Consider the following 16,839-nt stretch of genomic DNA (forward strand, 5'->3'; position numbering starts at 1 on the left):
GTATTTGCCCCGCGGGGGGGGTGACACCCAGCCCAGGTCTCGGTGGGTTTTGGCTGGGCTGCAAACCCCAATTTCGCGGGCTGGTGCCTGCAAACCCTGCCGTGTGCCTGGCACTGCGCGGCCCTGCAAACCTCCCCCGGGCCCCCCGCGCCCCTGCAGCCCCCCCGGCCCTGGAGCTCCTTAGCTTACGTGGTATAAAAGGGCTAAATAAATAGTTTGCCCAGGCAAAGTTTCACCCCAATTTCACGTCCCTGTGCCAGCCCAGGTGCCCCGGCACAGCCCGTCCCCTGGTGTCCGTGCAGCAGCGCTGGGGGTGTGGATTTAGCGTTCATTATCGTTTGGGCAGGTGGGTGCTGTGGGCACCGGCTTAAATCCCAGCCCGGCTGCCGACCCCCCGTGCTCTCTCCGCTGTGTTCCGGACGCCCCCCCAGTTGAGGACATGGGTGCAAAACCGCAGCCAGCCCTGACCTGTGTGGCACTGGTGTGGGGACGGGGACGTCTCTGAGCCAGGGGGGTCGGTACAGCTCCGGGGGCAGAGATCTGCCTCCCGGCAAGGTGCCGGGGATGCTGGTGAGCTCGGGGGGCCACGGCTTGGCACGTGCTGCGGTGCGGGATGGGATGCGTTGGGCGAGCGGCAACCAGGGTTTGGTGCCCACATCCACGCGGGGATGTCCCTGGGTCCCCTCTTCCCCGGGGACGCAAATCCTCCCCCCGCAGGGACCAGCCGGTCCTCGGAGCAGGACGGGTGAGTGACAGTGACACGTCTGGGCGCCCTTGCTGAAAGCAGCAGAGCCCCCGGGCTGGAGGGTCCCCGGGGACAATGTCCATCCCAGGGGTGCCCCGCAGGCCAGGCAGCACCCTGGGGTGCTGGGGAGCCCAGACCGCTCCTCCTCCGGGTACCAGCGATGCCCCAGCGATGCCCCAGCGATGCCATGGGGGCAGCAATAAATCCTCACCCAAACCAGCACTTCTATACGAAAGTGCAGGGTCGGGGGGAGGTTTGAGCGCGGAGCAGCTGGAGGAAGCGGCCGGGAAGAAATCCTGTATCATCTCCAGCCACACGCCTCCCCGAGGGACGGAGGCGACGGCTCCCGGACCCAGCGTGGCGGAAAGAAATCCAGCTTTGGGAGGAAAACCAGCGGGACCCGGCGCTGCCGCCCGCCTCGCGCCCTCCCTCGGGGAGCACCAGGGGGGTCCCCGCTCCGCGGCCCCTCTCCATCCCGGCTGGATGCTGCCACATCCCGCGCGGCGGCGGTGACGGGCACCAGCTGAGCCCGGTTCTGGCCACGGGGTAATTGTTGGTGGGGGTTTGCCATCGCCGCCGCTGCACGGCCCACCTCGGCGCCGCCGCCCGCGAGACACAGCCGTGACATTTCCAGCCGCAGAGTGATATTTCTCGGTAAATAACTAGGAATCTTTCCCTTATGATTATTATCATCGTAATGATTTAAAGACTTTTTTTTTTTTTTTTTTTTAAGCAGCAGCTCTAAAAAAAACCCCGGCTCGTCTTGACTCGGGGTCTGATAAGTTTGGGAGGATTTTGTTTTGAGGGGAAAGGGAGATGATCTCGGATTCGGGAATTATCATCTTTATTTCTGAGCACCCTCGCTCGGGGCCGCGGGTGCCCGCTGGGACTGGGGGGGTTCTCGGGCACCTGTTGGCATCTGTCAAACCCAGCCCGGCTTTTTGGGGCTCGGTGGCAGAGGGGGGCAGTGCTCCGCTCCCCCCCAGCTCCAGCCACCAGCCCAGCCATCGCCTATTTGCAACCGGTGGGGAAAGTAAAAAAAACCCACCCAAATCCTATTTTTTTCCCCCCTCTTTCTTTGTTTTTTTCCTTTTTTTTTTTTCTTTTCCCCCCCGTCATTTTTTCCTGCAGGCGGCCAATAATAACGGGGAGAAACTGAAACGAGAAACGCTGGAAACCCCGGGTGCCAACCTTTAAATGACATTGGGATCCAACACTCCCGGCTTGCCCGGAACGTTTGAAACCGGCTTTGCTGTTCTAGGGGAGCCTGGCAGGGAGTTCGGATCACAGGCTGCGCTATTTTCTTGGGAGTTTTTTTTGATTTGGTGGGGTTTTTTTTTTTGTTTGGTTGTTTTTTGTCTTTTTTTTTTTTTTAAAAAAAAAAAGAATTACATATGAGAGAGTTTACAAAATCGGAGGTGAATAGAAACATTTCATAAATGTCAACATCCCTTTCAGCCTGGCGACGCCTGCAGCAAAACGCCCGTTGTACTCCTGCATAGGAATCGGGAAGCGAGCGCGATATTAATTTTAATCGCGTGTATATATTACAGAGTAAGGGGGGGAAAAAAAAAACCAAACAACAAAAAAACCACAAACCAAAAAGGGAAATAATTGTACCAACACCCAACAGACTGCCGGCAAACCCGCGGAGAAGTCCGAGGTGGCAGCCAGCTAATTTAAAACCCAGATGGGAGAACGCGTTAAACGGGAACGTTAGGAATCACGAGCGGGCTGGGAGCGGGGAGGAGATGGCGCACGGTGCCGCAGGGCTGCTTTTGGGGTAAATCCTGCCCCAAGGCGGGGGTAAATCCGGCAGGAGGGGGACGGCACGGCCGCGGTTCTCGTCTCTCTGTGCACCGACGTCGTTCGGCTGGGGACATGCCCCCGGTGCCCCGTACCAAGCATTTAGAAAGTTAGGAATATTTAGAAAAATAACACTATAATGGTTCAAAGGGGGTGACCCCCTTGCCCCTGTTTCTCCCTAATTTTTACTTTCGGATGGGCTTTTCTGCGGGGGGCTCGGAGGGTGTGTACCGAGCGGGAACGCGCGTTTTTTTATGCAGAAAAATGATAAAGCCCAGAAAATAAGGGATTAGGAACCCTCCCCGGCCCGTGACCAGTTAAAGGCGGCTGCGCCAGCTGGGCCGCAATTAAGCCCTGTCTACTCAGCGCCTCGCAGCTCCTGAGCTGCAGCGCGGGGTTAAACACCGCGGCGGAGCCGGAGCAGAAACATGCCTCTTTCGGGTCGAAATAAAAATATATAAAAGCTGGGATTTAAGCCGGTCCAGTTCTGCCACGGGGGCGGGGAAAAAAAATTAAAAAAAAATAAAAAAAATAAAAAAAGGGAAAGGCTGGAGCTGAGCGTTAACTTGGCGGTGGCGGCAGCAGATTTGCAGCTGCCCGGAGTAAATCCGACGCTGGAATAACTAACGCACGGCCAGCGCGGGTGGAGGCGCCCACCAAGCTCCTGCCTCCCCAGGGGGGGACCCCAGCATCGACGCGGGGGGTGTAGGGCAGGAGCTGTCCCGCAGGCAGGGAGCAGGCAGGGGTATGGGCAGGCTGCAGGCAGGGAGCGGGCAGGGAGCAGGCAGGGAGGAGGCAAGGAGCAGGCATGGTGCAGGCAGGGAGCAGGCAGGTTGCAGGCAGGGGTGTAGGCAGGGAGGAGGCTGGGAGCGGGCATAGTGCAGGCAAGGAGCAGGCAGGGAGCAGGCAGGTTGCAGGCAGGGGTGTAGGCAGGGAGGAGGCTGGGAGCAGGCAGAGTGCAGGCAGGGAGCAGGCAGGGAGCAGGCAGGCTGGGGAGGTGCTGGTTTGCTGCAGCTGGCTTCGTGCCTCAGTTTCCCCGAATAAAGGGGGGGTGTGCGTGTGTCTTGGCTGCTTCCCCACTCTGCAGCGGGGGGGGGTGCTGCCCCGTGGGGGCTGAAATTGGGGGCTGGGGGTGCGTGGGGCCGGTTCTGCGGGCAGTGCGGGGCCGGGAGGGGGGGGGTGGGTTCCACTCTCCCACCTGGGAGCAATTTTTTACATCATTTTTTTCTGAATAGTGCTTGGCCCTTCCCCATGGCGCTGGTTGGGGGGGCCCAGCAGCCCCCTGTGCTGCTGCAGCAGCTTATTTGGGGGGGTGGGGGGTGTGTGCATGGCGGGGGGGGGGGGGGGTGTGCATGCACCCACCCCACCTTCTCTGCCCCCACCAGGGTGCACCCGCGGCGGGGGGCAAACGCTGCAAAGCTGCTGGGCCTGGAGGGGCTGGGCTGCCCGTCCCACCCCCCCTGCACCCCCCCTGTCCCCATTGTCCCCCAGCACCCACCCCCGCCCCATTGCACCCCAATCCCCCCCCCAGCACCCACCCCCGCCCCCATTGCACCCCTCGCACCCCCCTTGCCCCATTGCATCCCAGCACCTCATTGATCTTTTGCTCCCCCCCACCCCCCTGCCCCATCGCACCCCCAGCTCCCCCCACCACGTCCTTGCCCCGTCGCACCCCCAGTTTCCCCCCCCCGTCCCATCGCACCCCCAGTTCTCCCCGTCCCCCCCTGCCCCACCGTACCCCCAGTTCCCCCCCCTGTCCCTGGCCATTGCATCCCCAGTTCCCCCTGTCCCCCCCCGGCCCATCGCACCCCCAGTTCCCCCCCCCACGTCCCTGTCCCACTGCACCCCCATTTCCCCCCGTCCCACCGCACCCCCAGTTCCCCCCCCGTCCCTGCTCCATCGCACCCCTGCCCCCCCCGTTCCCCTCTGCCCCATCGCACCCCCAGTTGCCCCCCCCCACGTCCCTGTCCCACCGCACCCCCATTTGCCCCCGTCCCCTCCCGTCCCATCGCACCCCTGTCCCGCCCGTTCCCCCCCCCGACACCCCCCCCGCCCCGGCCCCGCCCCCGTCGGGAGCGCGCGCCCCCGCGCGGCGCGGCGGCCGGAGGAGTCGCGGGTTGCCATGGCGACCGCGCCCCGGTTGGTGGCGGGGGGGTGGGGTGGGGGGGGGCGGGCAGAAGGTGGAGGTGGGGGGGCGGGCGCGCGCGCGGGGCCGGCGGCGGCCGCAGCGGCGGGAGGTGGCGGCTCCGCTCCGCGCCGCGCGCACCGGCCCCGGCCCCGCCCGCCCCCCCCCCCCGAGCCCCCCCCCCGGGCCCCGCCGAGCCCAGCCGAGCCGAGCGGGGCTCGCCGCCGCTGCGCACCCCGCGCCGGCCTCACCTGCCGCAGGTACCGGGGCCGGGGGGGCGGGCGGGGGGCGGTGGGGCTCGTCCCTCCCGGGGGGGGGCGCCGGTCCGGTGTCGCCGTCCCCTCCTCTACCCCTGTTGCGGTCCCCCCACCGCCCCTTCCCCAGGTATCCTGATGCGCGTGTGTGTGTCCCCCCCCCCACACCATCCCAGCATCCCCCTCCCCAAACGTCCCCGTCCCCCACCCCGGCATCCCGGTCCCCCTCTGTCCCCCGCCGCCAGCCGCTGTCCCGATCCTGCCCTTCCCCTGGCCGCGGGGCTCGGCCCCCCCGTTTCCCTCCAGCCCCCCCGTTTTCTCCCCAGCCCCCCCGTTTCCCTCCAGACCCCCCGTTTTCCCCCCAGCCCCCCGTTTCCCTCCCTCCGCCCCTACATTCCCCTTTCCTGGGGTCTCCCCCCACTCCCAGGGTCGCGGCAGGGAGGGGGTGGCTGTTCGTGGGTGCCGTTGTCCCCGCGTTGCCCTTCGGCGCTGCAGCTGCGGGGGGGGGGGGGGGGCTCACCTTGCACCCCCCCCCCCCGGTGCCCACTGGCCAGCCCCACAGTGCAGCCCCCCGTATTCCCAGGGCAGCCCCGTGTCCCCGTCCCTTTGCAGGGGACGCTGCCCCCCTGTCCCCCCCCCTCCTCGGGCTGCGGGGGGGGGGGGTGCAGCCGGAGAGGGGCAGATGGTGGCCTGGGCATGCAGCATCCCTGCGCCATGAGGGGGCTTGTCTTGCCTCCAGCTCGCTTGGCCGAGCATCCTTCCCGGGGTGGGGGGGGGGAACCTGCCGGCGCGGGGAGGAACCCCCCCAGGGGCGCATCCCCAACCCGTTTGGGGAGCGGGACCCCCACGGCGGGAGGGGCGGCTCGGCAGCGTCTCGCTGCAGCCCCCCGAGAGGCGGCGGCTCTGGGGACACGGAGAGGTGCCCGTGGGGGGGCTTTGGGGTGAGGTTGGCGTCGTCCTGCCCTCGGGGGGTGCCCGGCTGGGCTGGGGGTGCCCCCGCACAGGTGGGGGGGTACCCGGACACTCTGCTTTTGTGAAACCGGTGGCGACGGTGGCTTGCGAAGGCTGCCCGAAGTGAACCAGGACCCGCTGGGGCATCATTGGGAAGAAGCGGGGGCCGTCGTTGTCCTTCCCGGGGTCTGATCCCGGTCTCCGGAGCCGGAGCGTGTTGTGAACCGCGGCGAACTGCTGTAATGGTGGCGGAGAGCGTGCCTGGCTGGCGGGAGTGACATGAGCCAGCGTGCGTGTCCCTGTCCCCACCGCTGCAGCCAGAGCTGTCTCTATCGATTCTTTTATTTTTCCCCCTGTTGGGAGCGATTCCTGGCTGATTAAAAGAGACCCGGCCCAGGGTTTGTCCAGGAATCAGGTCCCCGAGAGTCACACGGGGGTCTGTGGGTCACCCCGCTTCTCCTCTGTGCACGGAGCGGGGAGGAGGCAGGTCCTGAAGTGCCTGAGAAGGGGGTGATTACGGCCGCGTTGGTGACAGCGATGGCAGCCTTGGGGACGGCATTACCGAGCCCTTGGTATAATCCAGATGCCCAGTGGATGATGCCCGTCAGGAATTGGATCCGACTCCATCCCAGCGGCAGAGGGGATGCGCCCGGCGTGCTCCCCCCTCGCTGTTCTCGGGCTCCCAGCACTCCCCCGTTCCTCGCCGCGGGGCAGGGGACGGTGCCAGCGCTGCCATCGGTGCCACCAGCCGGGAAGGGGCGTGCGCGTCCCTGCCTCTCCGGCACACGGGGACACGACCAGGCGAAGGCGTCCGTCCATCCCTGCCCCGCCGAAAGTTTCCTGCTGTTCCTAACCCAAATTCGGCTCCTTCTGCCGGTGGCCTGGGGGGGTCCTTGTGATAAGTCCCCCGTGTCACGGCGCTGGGCTGGCGCTGAGCGGGGTTGGGAGAGAAAATGCCAAAAAGCTGCAGCGGGGAGAAGGGCAGCTCTTCTGTCCCCGCGGCTCGTGCAGCCCCGGCGGGGCTGGCAGCGGTGACAAGAGCAGGCTGGTCTCCATCAGCGGCTGCATCCATGGGTGCCCTCTGCCCCTGCCCCCCCGCCGGGCAGGGTGGGAGCAGCGCCCATCGCGGTGCTGGGACCCCCCCCTGGGGACCCTGTGGTGGGTGGCAGGGCTCGTGGGGCGGGGGGAGGCGGCTGCTGTAGCCCCCCGGGGACATGGTGGTCCCAGAGGTCCCGGGGACCCTGTGGAGGATCCAGCCCTGCTCTCGCCCTTGGCATGGGGTTTCCCGGGGATTTGCCCGCAGGGATGCGCATCCCTGGGTTCGGAGGCACCTGATGGAGGGTAGAAGTCACCCCAAAACCGCCGGCGGTCAGGCCCTGGTCCCCAGCAGTGTGCAGCAGGCAGAGGAAGGATGGATGAATGGACGGATGGACGGATGGATGGGTGGATGGGTGGATGGATGGATGGATGGATGCTTGCCCGCTCGGTTGCCCGCTCGCTGCCAGCTCACTGCCGGGTTTACCTTGCACGTCCCTATTGTGTTGGTCCACCTACGCCGTGCCGTTGCCATAGCGACTCGGCAATCTGATCTGCCCAACTTCTGCCTGGTTTTCCTGCTTTCCCTCCCCAAGGAAAACCCCAAAACCTTTGGCCCGGCTCCCGTTCCCCTGCTCCCGCTCCCATTCCCAGCGGGATGCCCTTGGCCCCTGTGCTGGGGGGCCGGGCATTGATGGGGCAGAGACCCCCCCATCCCCATCATGAGCGGGCTGAGGACGTGCTGAGCACCAAGCCCAGAGCCCAGGGAACCTGCAGCGGGAGAGGGGACCCTGACCTTGGACGTGGAGCCACAGAAGGGAGATTTTTAAAGCGCCGCTACCCGGGCTGTGTTGCTATAGGGAGATGTTGTTGCTGGCTGGCTTTGTCTTGGCGTTGGGCAAGGAGGGGGCTTGAGGAAGGGTCGGGGGCACAAACCCGTCAATGTCCAAGGGCGTCTGTGCTCTAATATCCCCCAGGCTGTCTGGGAGACGTCTCTCGGAGGCTGGTGCGTGGGCGGTCGGAGGGACGGTGCGGTCCTGCGGGCAAACTTTGAGCCCTGCAGCCGGGCCAGGGCCCTGTCGGTGATGCCAGCCATCGGGTGGCTGTGACAACCTGCGATGGCATCTCTGATGGCATCTCTTGACAGCCATCAGAGCCTCTTTGGAAGAGAAAGAGGTGGAGTAAAACCCAAACTGCTGCCTAAAGGTGCCTGTGCCTGGAAGAGAAGGGGCAAAGCGCACGCTTTGGTGCCCTGTTCACAGCGGGGTCTGGGTTGGGTGGCCCCCCGAGGTCCCTTAGGAGCCCAGGTCTGATGGGAGCCAGCGCTCCCGCATCCCGCCTTGTTCTGCGTGCTGGGATGCTGAGGTTGGAGAGGTCCTTCGGCAAGAATCGCAAGCCCTCGGCTGACGGTATCTGCAGCGCACGGCGTCGGTGTCGCTCCTCGCTCTGTCTGGCCGCTCTTTGCGTTCCACCCTCTATCTTGTCACTTCGCTGTTTCCACCTTAATTCAGTTTCTCTTGCGCTGAAAAGCATTAGAAAACTTCAATAAGGAGAAACAGATTAAATTCACTTTACTGTTATTTTTCAAGGAGATTTTTTTTGTTTGTCAAGCCATTGTGCCTGAGGGGGACTCTATCAGAAACTGGAACTCCTGAAAATGAGTTAATTAAAAAGCCAATGAAACTGCCTCCGTCCCTCCCGTCGGCGCAGCGTGCTGGGGATGCTGCTGCTGTCCATTTTCGAGGGACGCATTCGGTCCTGCCTTGTTAATCGCTAACAGATTTGTGTTGTAATTGCTAACCAGGGGAAGCCTGCCTCGGTCAAGGCAGTGACTCACTTGGATTTCATTTACCTCCTGCTCTTCTCCTGGGACGACCACAAAGACTAATCTTTTTTATTATTTTTTTATTTTTTTAAAAAAACTTAACTACAAAACGTTCTTCTCCACGTTCCCCCAGCTCTGGTTTTCCTCCCCTCTGCAGTGTGTGTGTGTGTGTGTGTGTGTGTGCGCGGGCGCATCCCTCAGCATTCCCGTGCGCTTGGGTGCCCTCACGGCCGGGGGCTCACGGGAGCATCTCGACCCCCGTTTTCGTCCTTCCCCGCGCGCTCCCACACACGCCTGTGCTCTGGGGGGGCCCCCCCGGCCTAGTTAGTCCATCATTTTGCGGCATGGTGGACATGACTTTCATTGTAATTATAATCTCAGCCTTTGTAATTCTTCCCACCTTCTGCACAGCTCTGCTGCAAGCGGAGCTGCCTGTTTTATCGGCGGTGGCGAGGCTGTCGCTTCAAATCCTCTCGCAGACCATTATCTCCCTTTGATGCTTTTGAAGAGCCAGCGATATGTTAATTCTACCTTGGCCCTCTCCTCTTCCCTTCTCTCTGTACAAATCCACCCTTGCCAGCCTGGCCGGCTGCCGCGGCGCTCGCTGGCCCTGCTCCGTCCCTCTGGGGGACCCGCTGGCCGCTCGTGCTGCCCTGGTCCCCCGTCACTGCCCCCACCTTGGGCACAGCCTGCGCCCGGAGCAGGGTACCTTTTTCCCTGGGGGAACGCGTTCTCTTCGCTTTGGGAGCTTCGGGGTGGGCGGAGGACGAGGACAGGGCAGGACGGGCTGGGCACGGCGCCGGGGCGGCAGCAGTGCCTGCGAGGACAGATGGAGCCCCCCCGCGAAGGTCTGCGTGGGGGTGTCCGTCGCCCGCTTGGCCCTGGCAGGCAGCTCCAGATTGTCGGCCCCGGATGGTCCTGCCTCTCCTGCAGGGCAGGCGGTGCGGCCCCGACCCCCATCCAGCCCCCCCAGCTCGGTTTGGGGGTCCCGCACCATTCCTGGGGCTGCCAGCCGAGGGGCTTTTCTGGGGCTGGACCCAGGTGGGCTCCTCCAGAGAGCCGGGAGAGGGTGGGCGCCGTGCTGTGCCCTCCTGGACATGCTCTGGGTCACGCTAACCAGCCCAAATCTCTTCCAGAAGATTCCCGATTCCCTCCCACGGCACTTGGGGTTCAGACAAGCTCATCGTCGCTTTGATGTGGAGCGGTTGTGTGCGGTGGGGATGTAATTTATGGACTTTTTGATAAGCCTGTCCAGTCATCCTAAAATAATAAATAAAATACATACCAAGGGCTGGCACGAGATAGGATCAGTAATATCAGGGTCGGAGGAAAATTACTGAGACTCTTCAACAGCAAAATAAAGAGCATGAAGCGGGGGGGGGAAGTCAGAGAAGGAAAAAGTCAGGAGCGTCAACTGCTGCCACAAACTGGATGGGGGCCCTTGGGGGACTGGGACAGACTGGTTTGGCCACAACTCTTCCCAGCAGTGCTTGGAGTATTTGGCGGAAATATCCAAACCATTGTGAAGACCCTTGGGGCCATTCCAAGCACAAAGGGGCCTGGAGGGGGATGAGCATCCCTCGGGGTGAAAGCGGAATATCCATCCCTCCGGGGACCAGGCGCTGCCCTCCCCAGCTTGGGGGGGGGTCTCTGGTCCCCCTTCCTTGCCTGGGTGTTCTGGTGAGGTGGGAGAACCAGTTGCTGGAGTCTGGCAAGGGAAGGGGGTGAAGGATTTACTCCTGTCCATTTGAAACGGGCTGTGATTTATTGAGGGCGGCAGCATCCCGGTCTGTGGGGGGGTAGGGTGGGGGCTGCCGAGGAGAAGCAGGGTTACAACACTGCTGCCCTGCGCTGCTTCGCTCGAGACGTTTCCGAGTCGAGACGCGGCACGTCAAACCCTTCGGGAGCTGATGCAATCCCGCGGCCCTCGCCCCGGCAGCGAGATGGGCGGCCGTTGCCCGAGGAGGAGCGCGCTGCCGGCCCTGCTTCGGCCTCTGGCGCGGCAACGCGGCAACGTGGGCCTTGCCCCTGTGCGTGGCCGGGCAGGTACCGGTGCTGCCAGCCTTGCCTTGCCCCCGGCATCTCGCCCCCCCCCAGCATCTCGCCCCCCCCAGCATCTCGCCCCCCCAGCATCTCGTCCCCCCAGCATCTTGTCCCCAGCATCTTGCCTGGACAGCATCTTGCTCAGCGTCTCGCCCCCCACAGCATCTTGCGCCCCACAGCATCTTTTCTCCCCAGCATCTTGCCTGGACAGCATCTTGCTCAGCATCTCGCCCCCTCCAGCGTCTTCTACCCCCAGCATCTTGTCTGCCCAGCATCTCACCCCCCCTGCAGCATCTCACCCCCTCCCCAGCATCTCGTTCCCCCTGCGTCTTGTCCCCCCTGCGTCTTGTCCCCCCAGCATCTTCTCCCCAGCATCTTGCCCAGCATCTCGTCCCCCCAGCATCTCGCCCCCCCCAGCATCTTCTCCCCAGCATCTTGCTCAGCATCTCACCCTCCCAGCGTCTTTTTCCCCCAGCATCTTGTCCGCCCAGCATCTCACCCCCCCTGCAGCATCTCACCACCCCCAGCATCTCATCCCCCCCGCATCTTGTCCCCCCAGCATCTTGCCCCCAGCGTCTTGTCCCCCCAGCATCTTCTCCCCAGCATCTTGCCCAGCATCTCGTCCCCCCCAGCATCTTCTCCCCAGCATCTTGCCCCGGGAGCTGAGGCTGCAGAGCGCTGCTGGTGCAGCTGGCATGTTAATTGCTGGATAGGATGGATGGCTTCGTTTAGTACCGAAAGGCGTTTTTTCACTTTGAAGCTCCCGGTGTTTTGGAAAAGCTTTATGTGGCCAGGGTAGGCTTGGATCCTGCTGGTTGTTATCTAATAGTGCCTGGTAATCACGGCTCGGGACTGCTATTTCTGGTTCTGTTTCTGAGTCACGGTGTGCCCTTGGAAAAGACCTTTGTGCCTTGAGGCTCATCTGCATGAAAACACTGCCCTTGTTTGACTTAAATCACTTTTAAACCAGTTTTGGTCTGGTTGAGGCAGAACTTGGTCTGGGTCTACTGAAGTCTTGTGGAACTTGAAGGTGAACTGCGTCTTGAATTGGAATAAGAGCGTCCTGCTGGTGCTCGAGACGGGTCTAACAAGTGCATTTGTGTTTATACACGTATAATAGACCTCTATGTACCTTGTCAGCAGAAGGGTTAATACAGGAACTCTGTGAGTGGATTGTTAAAGTCCTTGGATAAATACTCCCTGATGGTTTAAGGTTGTTGCAATGTCTTTCTCCGCTCCCAGAGCACCGCAATGGGAGACTCCTTGGCAGCCTCTGGGCTTTGCAGGGACTGACGGGGACCGGAGCTTGCTTTCTATTTAAAATAATAATAGTAATAATAAAATAATCATCCTCTGAGTAACAAACGAGGATTGCAGCCACGGTGATTCTGGTGGGGGAAATGAATGCTGTAAAAAAGCAAGGTGATGGGTGGGTGGGAAAGGGGAGGAAAGAGCCGCCGAGAACTTTGATCCCAATAAAAAGACCGTTGGGACAAAAGCCGCTCTGTGCCCGTTTCTCCCACCCCCCTCGTCAGCTGCACGTCTCGGTGACATCGAAATGCTTCTTCCCCTTCCAGCAAGGTGGATTGTGCTGCTTGTCACCAGATGTAGCCTCTGGCCGGGTACGCCGCCTGCCCGAGCCCAGTCTCGGCACTGCTGGAGCCGGAGCTGCTGCCCCGGGCGTTTGGGGACCAGCCCCGGGCGGGGGATGAAGCTCTCGTGATGCTGTGCCAAGCGCGTGCCCTGCTCTGAGCTGCTCTGCTTTGCTCGCAGCGGGGGGGAGCTCCCCCGTCCCCGTCCGGCGGCGCGGTGTGCTGGGGGTGCTGGGGCCTGGGGTGCTCTCGGTCATAGAATCATAGAATTATAGAATGGTTTGGGTTGGAAGGAGCCTTAAAGGCCACCCAGTGCCACCCCCTGCCCTGGGCAGGGACACCTCCCACCAGCCCAGGTTGCTCCAAGCCCCGTCCAACCTGGTCTTGAACCCCTCCAGGGATGGGGCAGCCACAGCTTCTCTGGGCAACCTGGGCCAGGGGCTCACCCCCCTCACAGCAAGCGATTTCTTCCCCAGATCTCATCTCAATCTCCTCTGGGGACTCACCGGGCCCCTGCTGCCCTGGGAGGGGACCTGAGTCTCAAAGCTCCGCACAGCTCCGCTGCCCAAGGGTGGGCATGGCAGCGAGCCGCAGCTCCGAGCATCCTCGGGACTTGTGGTGCCACGGGGAGGAACAACCCCCCCGCACCAGGCCAGGCTGGGGGTGACCTGCTGGAAAGCAGCTCTGTGGAAAGAGACCTGGGAGTCCTGGGGGGCAACGGGTGACCATGAGCCAGCAATGGGCACTTTTGACCAAGAAGGCCAATGGCATCCTGGGGGGCACCAAGAAGAGCGTGGCCAGCAGGTGGAGGGAGGTCATCCTCCCCCTCTGCTCTGCCCTGGGGAGGCCCCAGCTGGAGCACTGGGGCCAGTGCTGGGCTCCCAGGTTCCAGAAGGACGGGGAACTGCTGGAGAGGGGACAGCAAAGGGCTACCCAGATGCTGAGGGGACTGGAACACCTCTCTGATGGACAAAGGCTGAGGGATTTGGGTCTTTTCAGGCTGGAAAAAAGACGGCTGAGGGAGGATCTTATCAACGCTTATAAATACTTCAAGGGGGGTGTCAGGAGGATGGGGCCAGGCTCTTCTCAGTGGTGCCCGGGGACAGGACAAGGGGTAACGGGCACAAACTTGCCCCTGGGAAGTTCCATCTCAACAGGAGGAGGAACTTCTTTGCTGTGAGGGTGGCAGAGCCCTGGCACAGGCTGCCCAGAGAGGTGGGGGAGTCTCCGTCTCTGGAGACATCCCAACCCCGCCTGGACGCGTTCCTGTGCCACCTGCTCTGGGTGACCCTGCTCTGGCCAGGGGTGGGACTGGGTGGTCTCCAGAGGGCCCTGCCGACCCCTACCAGTCTGTGACTCTGTGATCTCCCACTGGTGCCTATCGGCGGGTGGTTTGGGAGAAGGAAGCTGGCCGGCTCTCGGGCTTGCTGGGCTGCGAGCGATGCCAGCTCCCATCACTCGCTGCAGCACATCGGCCTGACACCGCCGGCAACGCTGCGACGAAGCGGCAGAGGGAGGTGGCTGGGGCAAAGGCGGGGGGGGGTTGGAAGTTCCCTTTAAAAATGAAAATTATTACATCTTCCAGCACCGACCCCCAGGGCAGCAGCCTGACCGGCACGTGCCGCGATGGTGTTGGGCATACTGGTGACCCCGGTAGCGCTGCCGGGCTGCCGTCCCGCTCCCCGCTTTGCTCTGCTTGGCTTCCCTCGCGCCCCGCTCTGCATTCCATCCCCATCGCCGTCCCTGCCCGCTTGCACCATCCCGCTTCCCCGAGCAGCATGAAACTCAAGCATCCCGTTGGGAGGGGACTTTAAGCCGACGCGAGAGCAGGTTTAATGTCGCAGCTTAAAGTCAACAGTTCTCAAAAGGAAAAGAAAAGTCAAAGCAGAATCTTAATGGTATTTTTTTGTTTTTTGTTTTCTTTTGTTTTGTTGTTTTATGTTTTGTTAGCAACCCAACTACTGGAGCTTTAAGGTCAGTATTTCTGATTTTTCATGCTTCTGTTTGAAATGCATGCCCTTTTCCACCCTCGCCTCATCTCTGTGTCTGTGTAGGGGGGCGGGAGCTGGGGTTTTTTGGGGTGGATTCCCGTGCCAAAGGAGCTCGTTCTCAGCTCAGCAGCGGTTTAAGCTCGTGAGAAGGATGTTACGCTTTTGGGCCGAGTTGTTGTGCAGATACAAACCTGTTCTCTGAGCGGGATGAGTCTGTGTCTTGTCACCCGCTGTCACCCCACGGTTAGATCCTGCTGCTCCGGAGTTATTTCATTGCAGCAGAGACCTTAATTCCGGGAAAAGGACAGAAATGGGCTCCAAAACCCACCTGCGGAGCCGCGTCCATGTGCCTGCTCCCAGGCAGAGACAGGAAGGTTGCTCCAGTTTCCAGCCTCCTCCACCTCCTCCTCCTCCTCCTCCTCCTCCTCAAGCCGCCGAGCAGAGCCCGTCCCTGCCGGCGGTGGCCCTGCCGAGTGCTGGGACCTGCCCTGCCGCCCGTCGCACGCCGTGGTGGTCCCTTCTCTGTGCTGGACCCTTTGCCCAGCACCGCATCCCCCCCCCGGCGCTCCTCGTCTCCCCCTCCCCAGCCCCTGGCCTGATCCCCCGCTGATGGGCAGGAGACGCGGGGGTGTGGGGACGGGGACTGTGGCAGGTGGCACTGGCGGAGGAGGAGGAGGAAAGGGCTTTCCGACGCAAACGCCATGGTTTTGGTGTGGGTTTGGCGTGTTGAGGGACCCCTAGACCGGTTCTTTGCTGGGCTGGTGGTGCTGAGCCCGGCGGGAGGGGAAGGGGCCGCCCCGTCCCGTCCCGCGTCGCCCATCGCATCCCTGTCTCCATCCTCCGCTCTGTCACTCGGGCGTCACGGTACCAGCCTGTTGGTGGGGAGGCTGCGGCAGAAGGGGGAGAACGCTAGCGTTTGCCGTGTTGCACCGGGATCTTTGTGCCTAAACCCACCTCTTCCCGGCGACGCAAAGGGGACCCTGACGGGAGTCTCCTGGCAGCGCCGGGGGACCTCGCAAACAGTCGCCCTATTGTCTGGCAGGGTGAAGTACGCATGTCCCCGCGGCTCCCCGGCCTCCCTCCTCCTCGCCCCGGGGACGCGGTGGCAACGCTTCAAGGTCAGGCGTGTTGCCGGGTGACCTTGGCGTGTTGTCCCCCGGTGGGTTCGCTCTTCCCGTGGAAAAAACAGGCACTTCCCTCTCTGGGCAGCGGGGAGCGGAGGAGTCGTAAAACGCATAATAACGTGCACTTGTTCCGAGTTTTCATTCTTGAAGTACTCGCGGGGTAAAAGGCGTGCGAGCGGCGGCTCCCCCGATATTCAGCTGTCTGAGTTCTCACCGGCTGGTTTCAGCCACGTGCTCTCGGGGACATTCCTGGGCCGGGGCGGGGTGTGGGGGGGAAGGCACAAAAACCTCAGGGTTTTTTTTTTTCAATTTTTTTTTTTTTTTTTTCTCCATTTTTTTTGTCAGTAAGAAATGAAACGGGGATAAGCTTTAGGGGGGCACCCACCCCAGAGGGGTCCCCCTCGGCGGCGGCTGGGTGGTTTGCAACTGCAGAGGCTGCGTTTTCTATAACTACGTATTTCCCTACCCGAGCCTGGGAGGATTTTGCGTTGGAAGTGGAGCATCTTCCCGGGCGTTACGGGTTAAATCACCCCCCGGTTCCCGGCCCAGGGAGGCCCCCGCCTGCCTGACCCCGCTACCAAGTGGGGCATGAGCCGGCGGCAGCTGGGGACGGCTTGTCACAGGCAGAGCCCTGCGGGGGGGCTGATCCCGGCAAGCAGGTGCCGGGGGCTTCCTCGAGGCCACCGCAGCCACCTGCGTCCCCTGGGGTCTTCCGTAAGCTTGGCCTTCAGCTGGGAAAGCTGTTCCCCCCCTCCGCCCCTCCCTGCTCGCTCCCCAGAATATAACTTTCACGACCCGCCAGGTTCCCTGTCTGTGCCCCCTCCCATGCAGAGCCAGCCCTTCTCCGTCCCCCCGCCAAAGATGGGGGGGGGGCCTGTGGCCAGACCCCCAGCTGATGGGGGGCGGAGGGGATGGGGTGGTGGGAAGGGCTGTGCCAAATTCCCAGGGACACCCAGGGACGTGGCGTCCTGCTGCTGAGGGGTCCCGGGGGCAGGACCTGCCCCCTCCTGCCCTGGCACCCCCCCGTCTTCCCGGGGACAGGCAGTGTCAGGGGCTGGCTGCCATGTGGGGCTCTCTGGGCGTGGGATTTGGGGGAAGGGGGGGGCCGGCATTGCTGTGTTTGTCTGTCTGATGCTCTTGTGTGTCGGTGGTGGTGCCGTCATTGGGGAGGGGGGTCCCAGAGACCGCGCCGGCCCCAGCCGTTTGTCCTGGCTGCGCCCGCGGGTGCTGCCGCAGCCTCTGCCCCGCTCCGTCCCCCTGCCCCGTGCCCCGGCGCAGCCCTGCGGCTTCCACGCTCGCTTCTGGATTGAGCCAGCCCCGCTCGGCTCACGGATGTCCCTTCCCACCT

At 62.7% G+C, this 16,839-nt stretch overlaps 1 protein-coding gene across 1 annotated transcript in view; it reads left to right on the forward strand.

Annotated features, from left to right (window-relative positions):
* SRCIN1 (SRC kinase signaling inhibitor 1) overlaps window positions 1–16,839 on the forward strand; it is a 58,461-nt gene that overhangs the window by 10,938 nt on the left and 30,684 nt on the right. The window contains exon 3 of the mRNA XM_054224455.1: window positions 14,327–14,350. Within this exon, the coding sequence (XP_054080430.1) occupies window positions 14,327–14,350 (24 nt within the window). The remainder of the gene's footprint in view (window positions 1–14,326; window positions 14,351–16,839) is intronic.

Source organism: Rissa tridactyla, chromosome 19, assembly GCF_028500815.1.
Source record: "Rissa tridactyla isolate bRisTri1 chromosome 19, bRisTri1.patW.cur.20221130, whole genome shotgun sequence".
Taxonomy (NCBI): domain Eukaryota; kingdom Metazoa; phylum Chordata; class Aves; order Charadriiformes; family Laridae; genus Rissa; species Rissa tridactyla.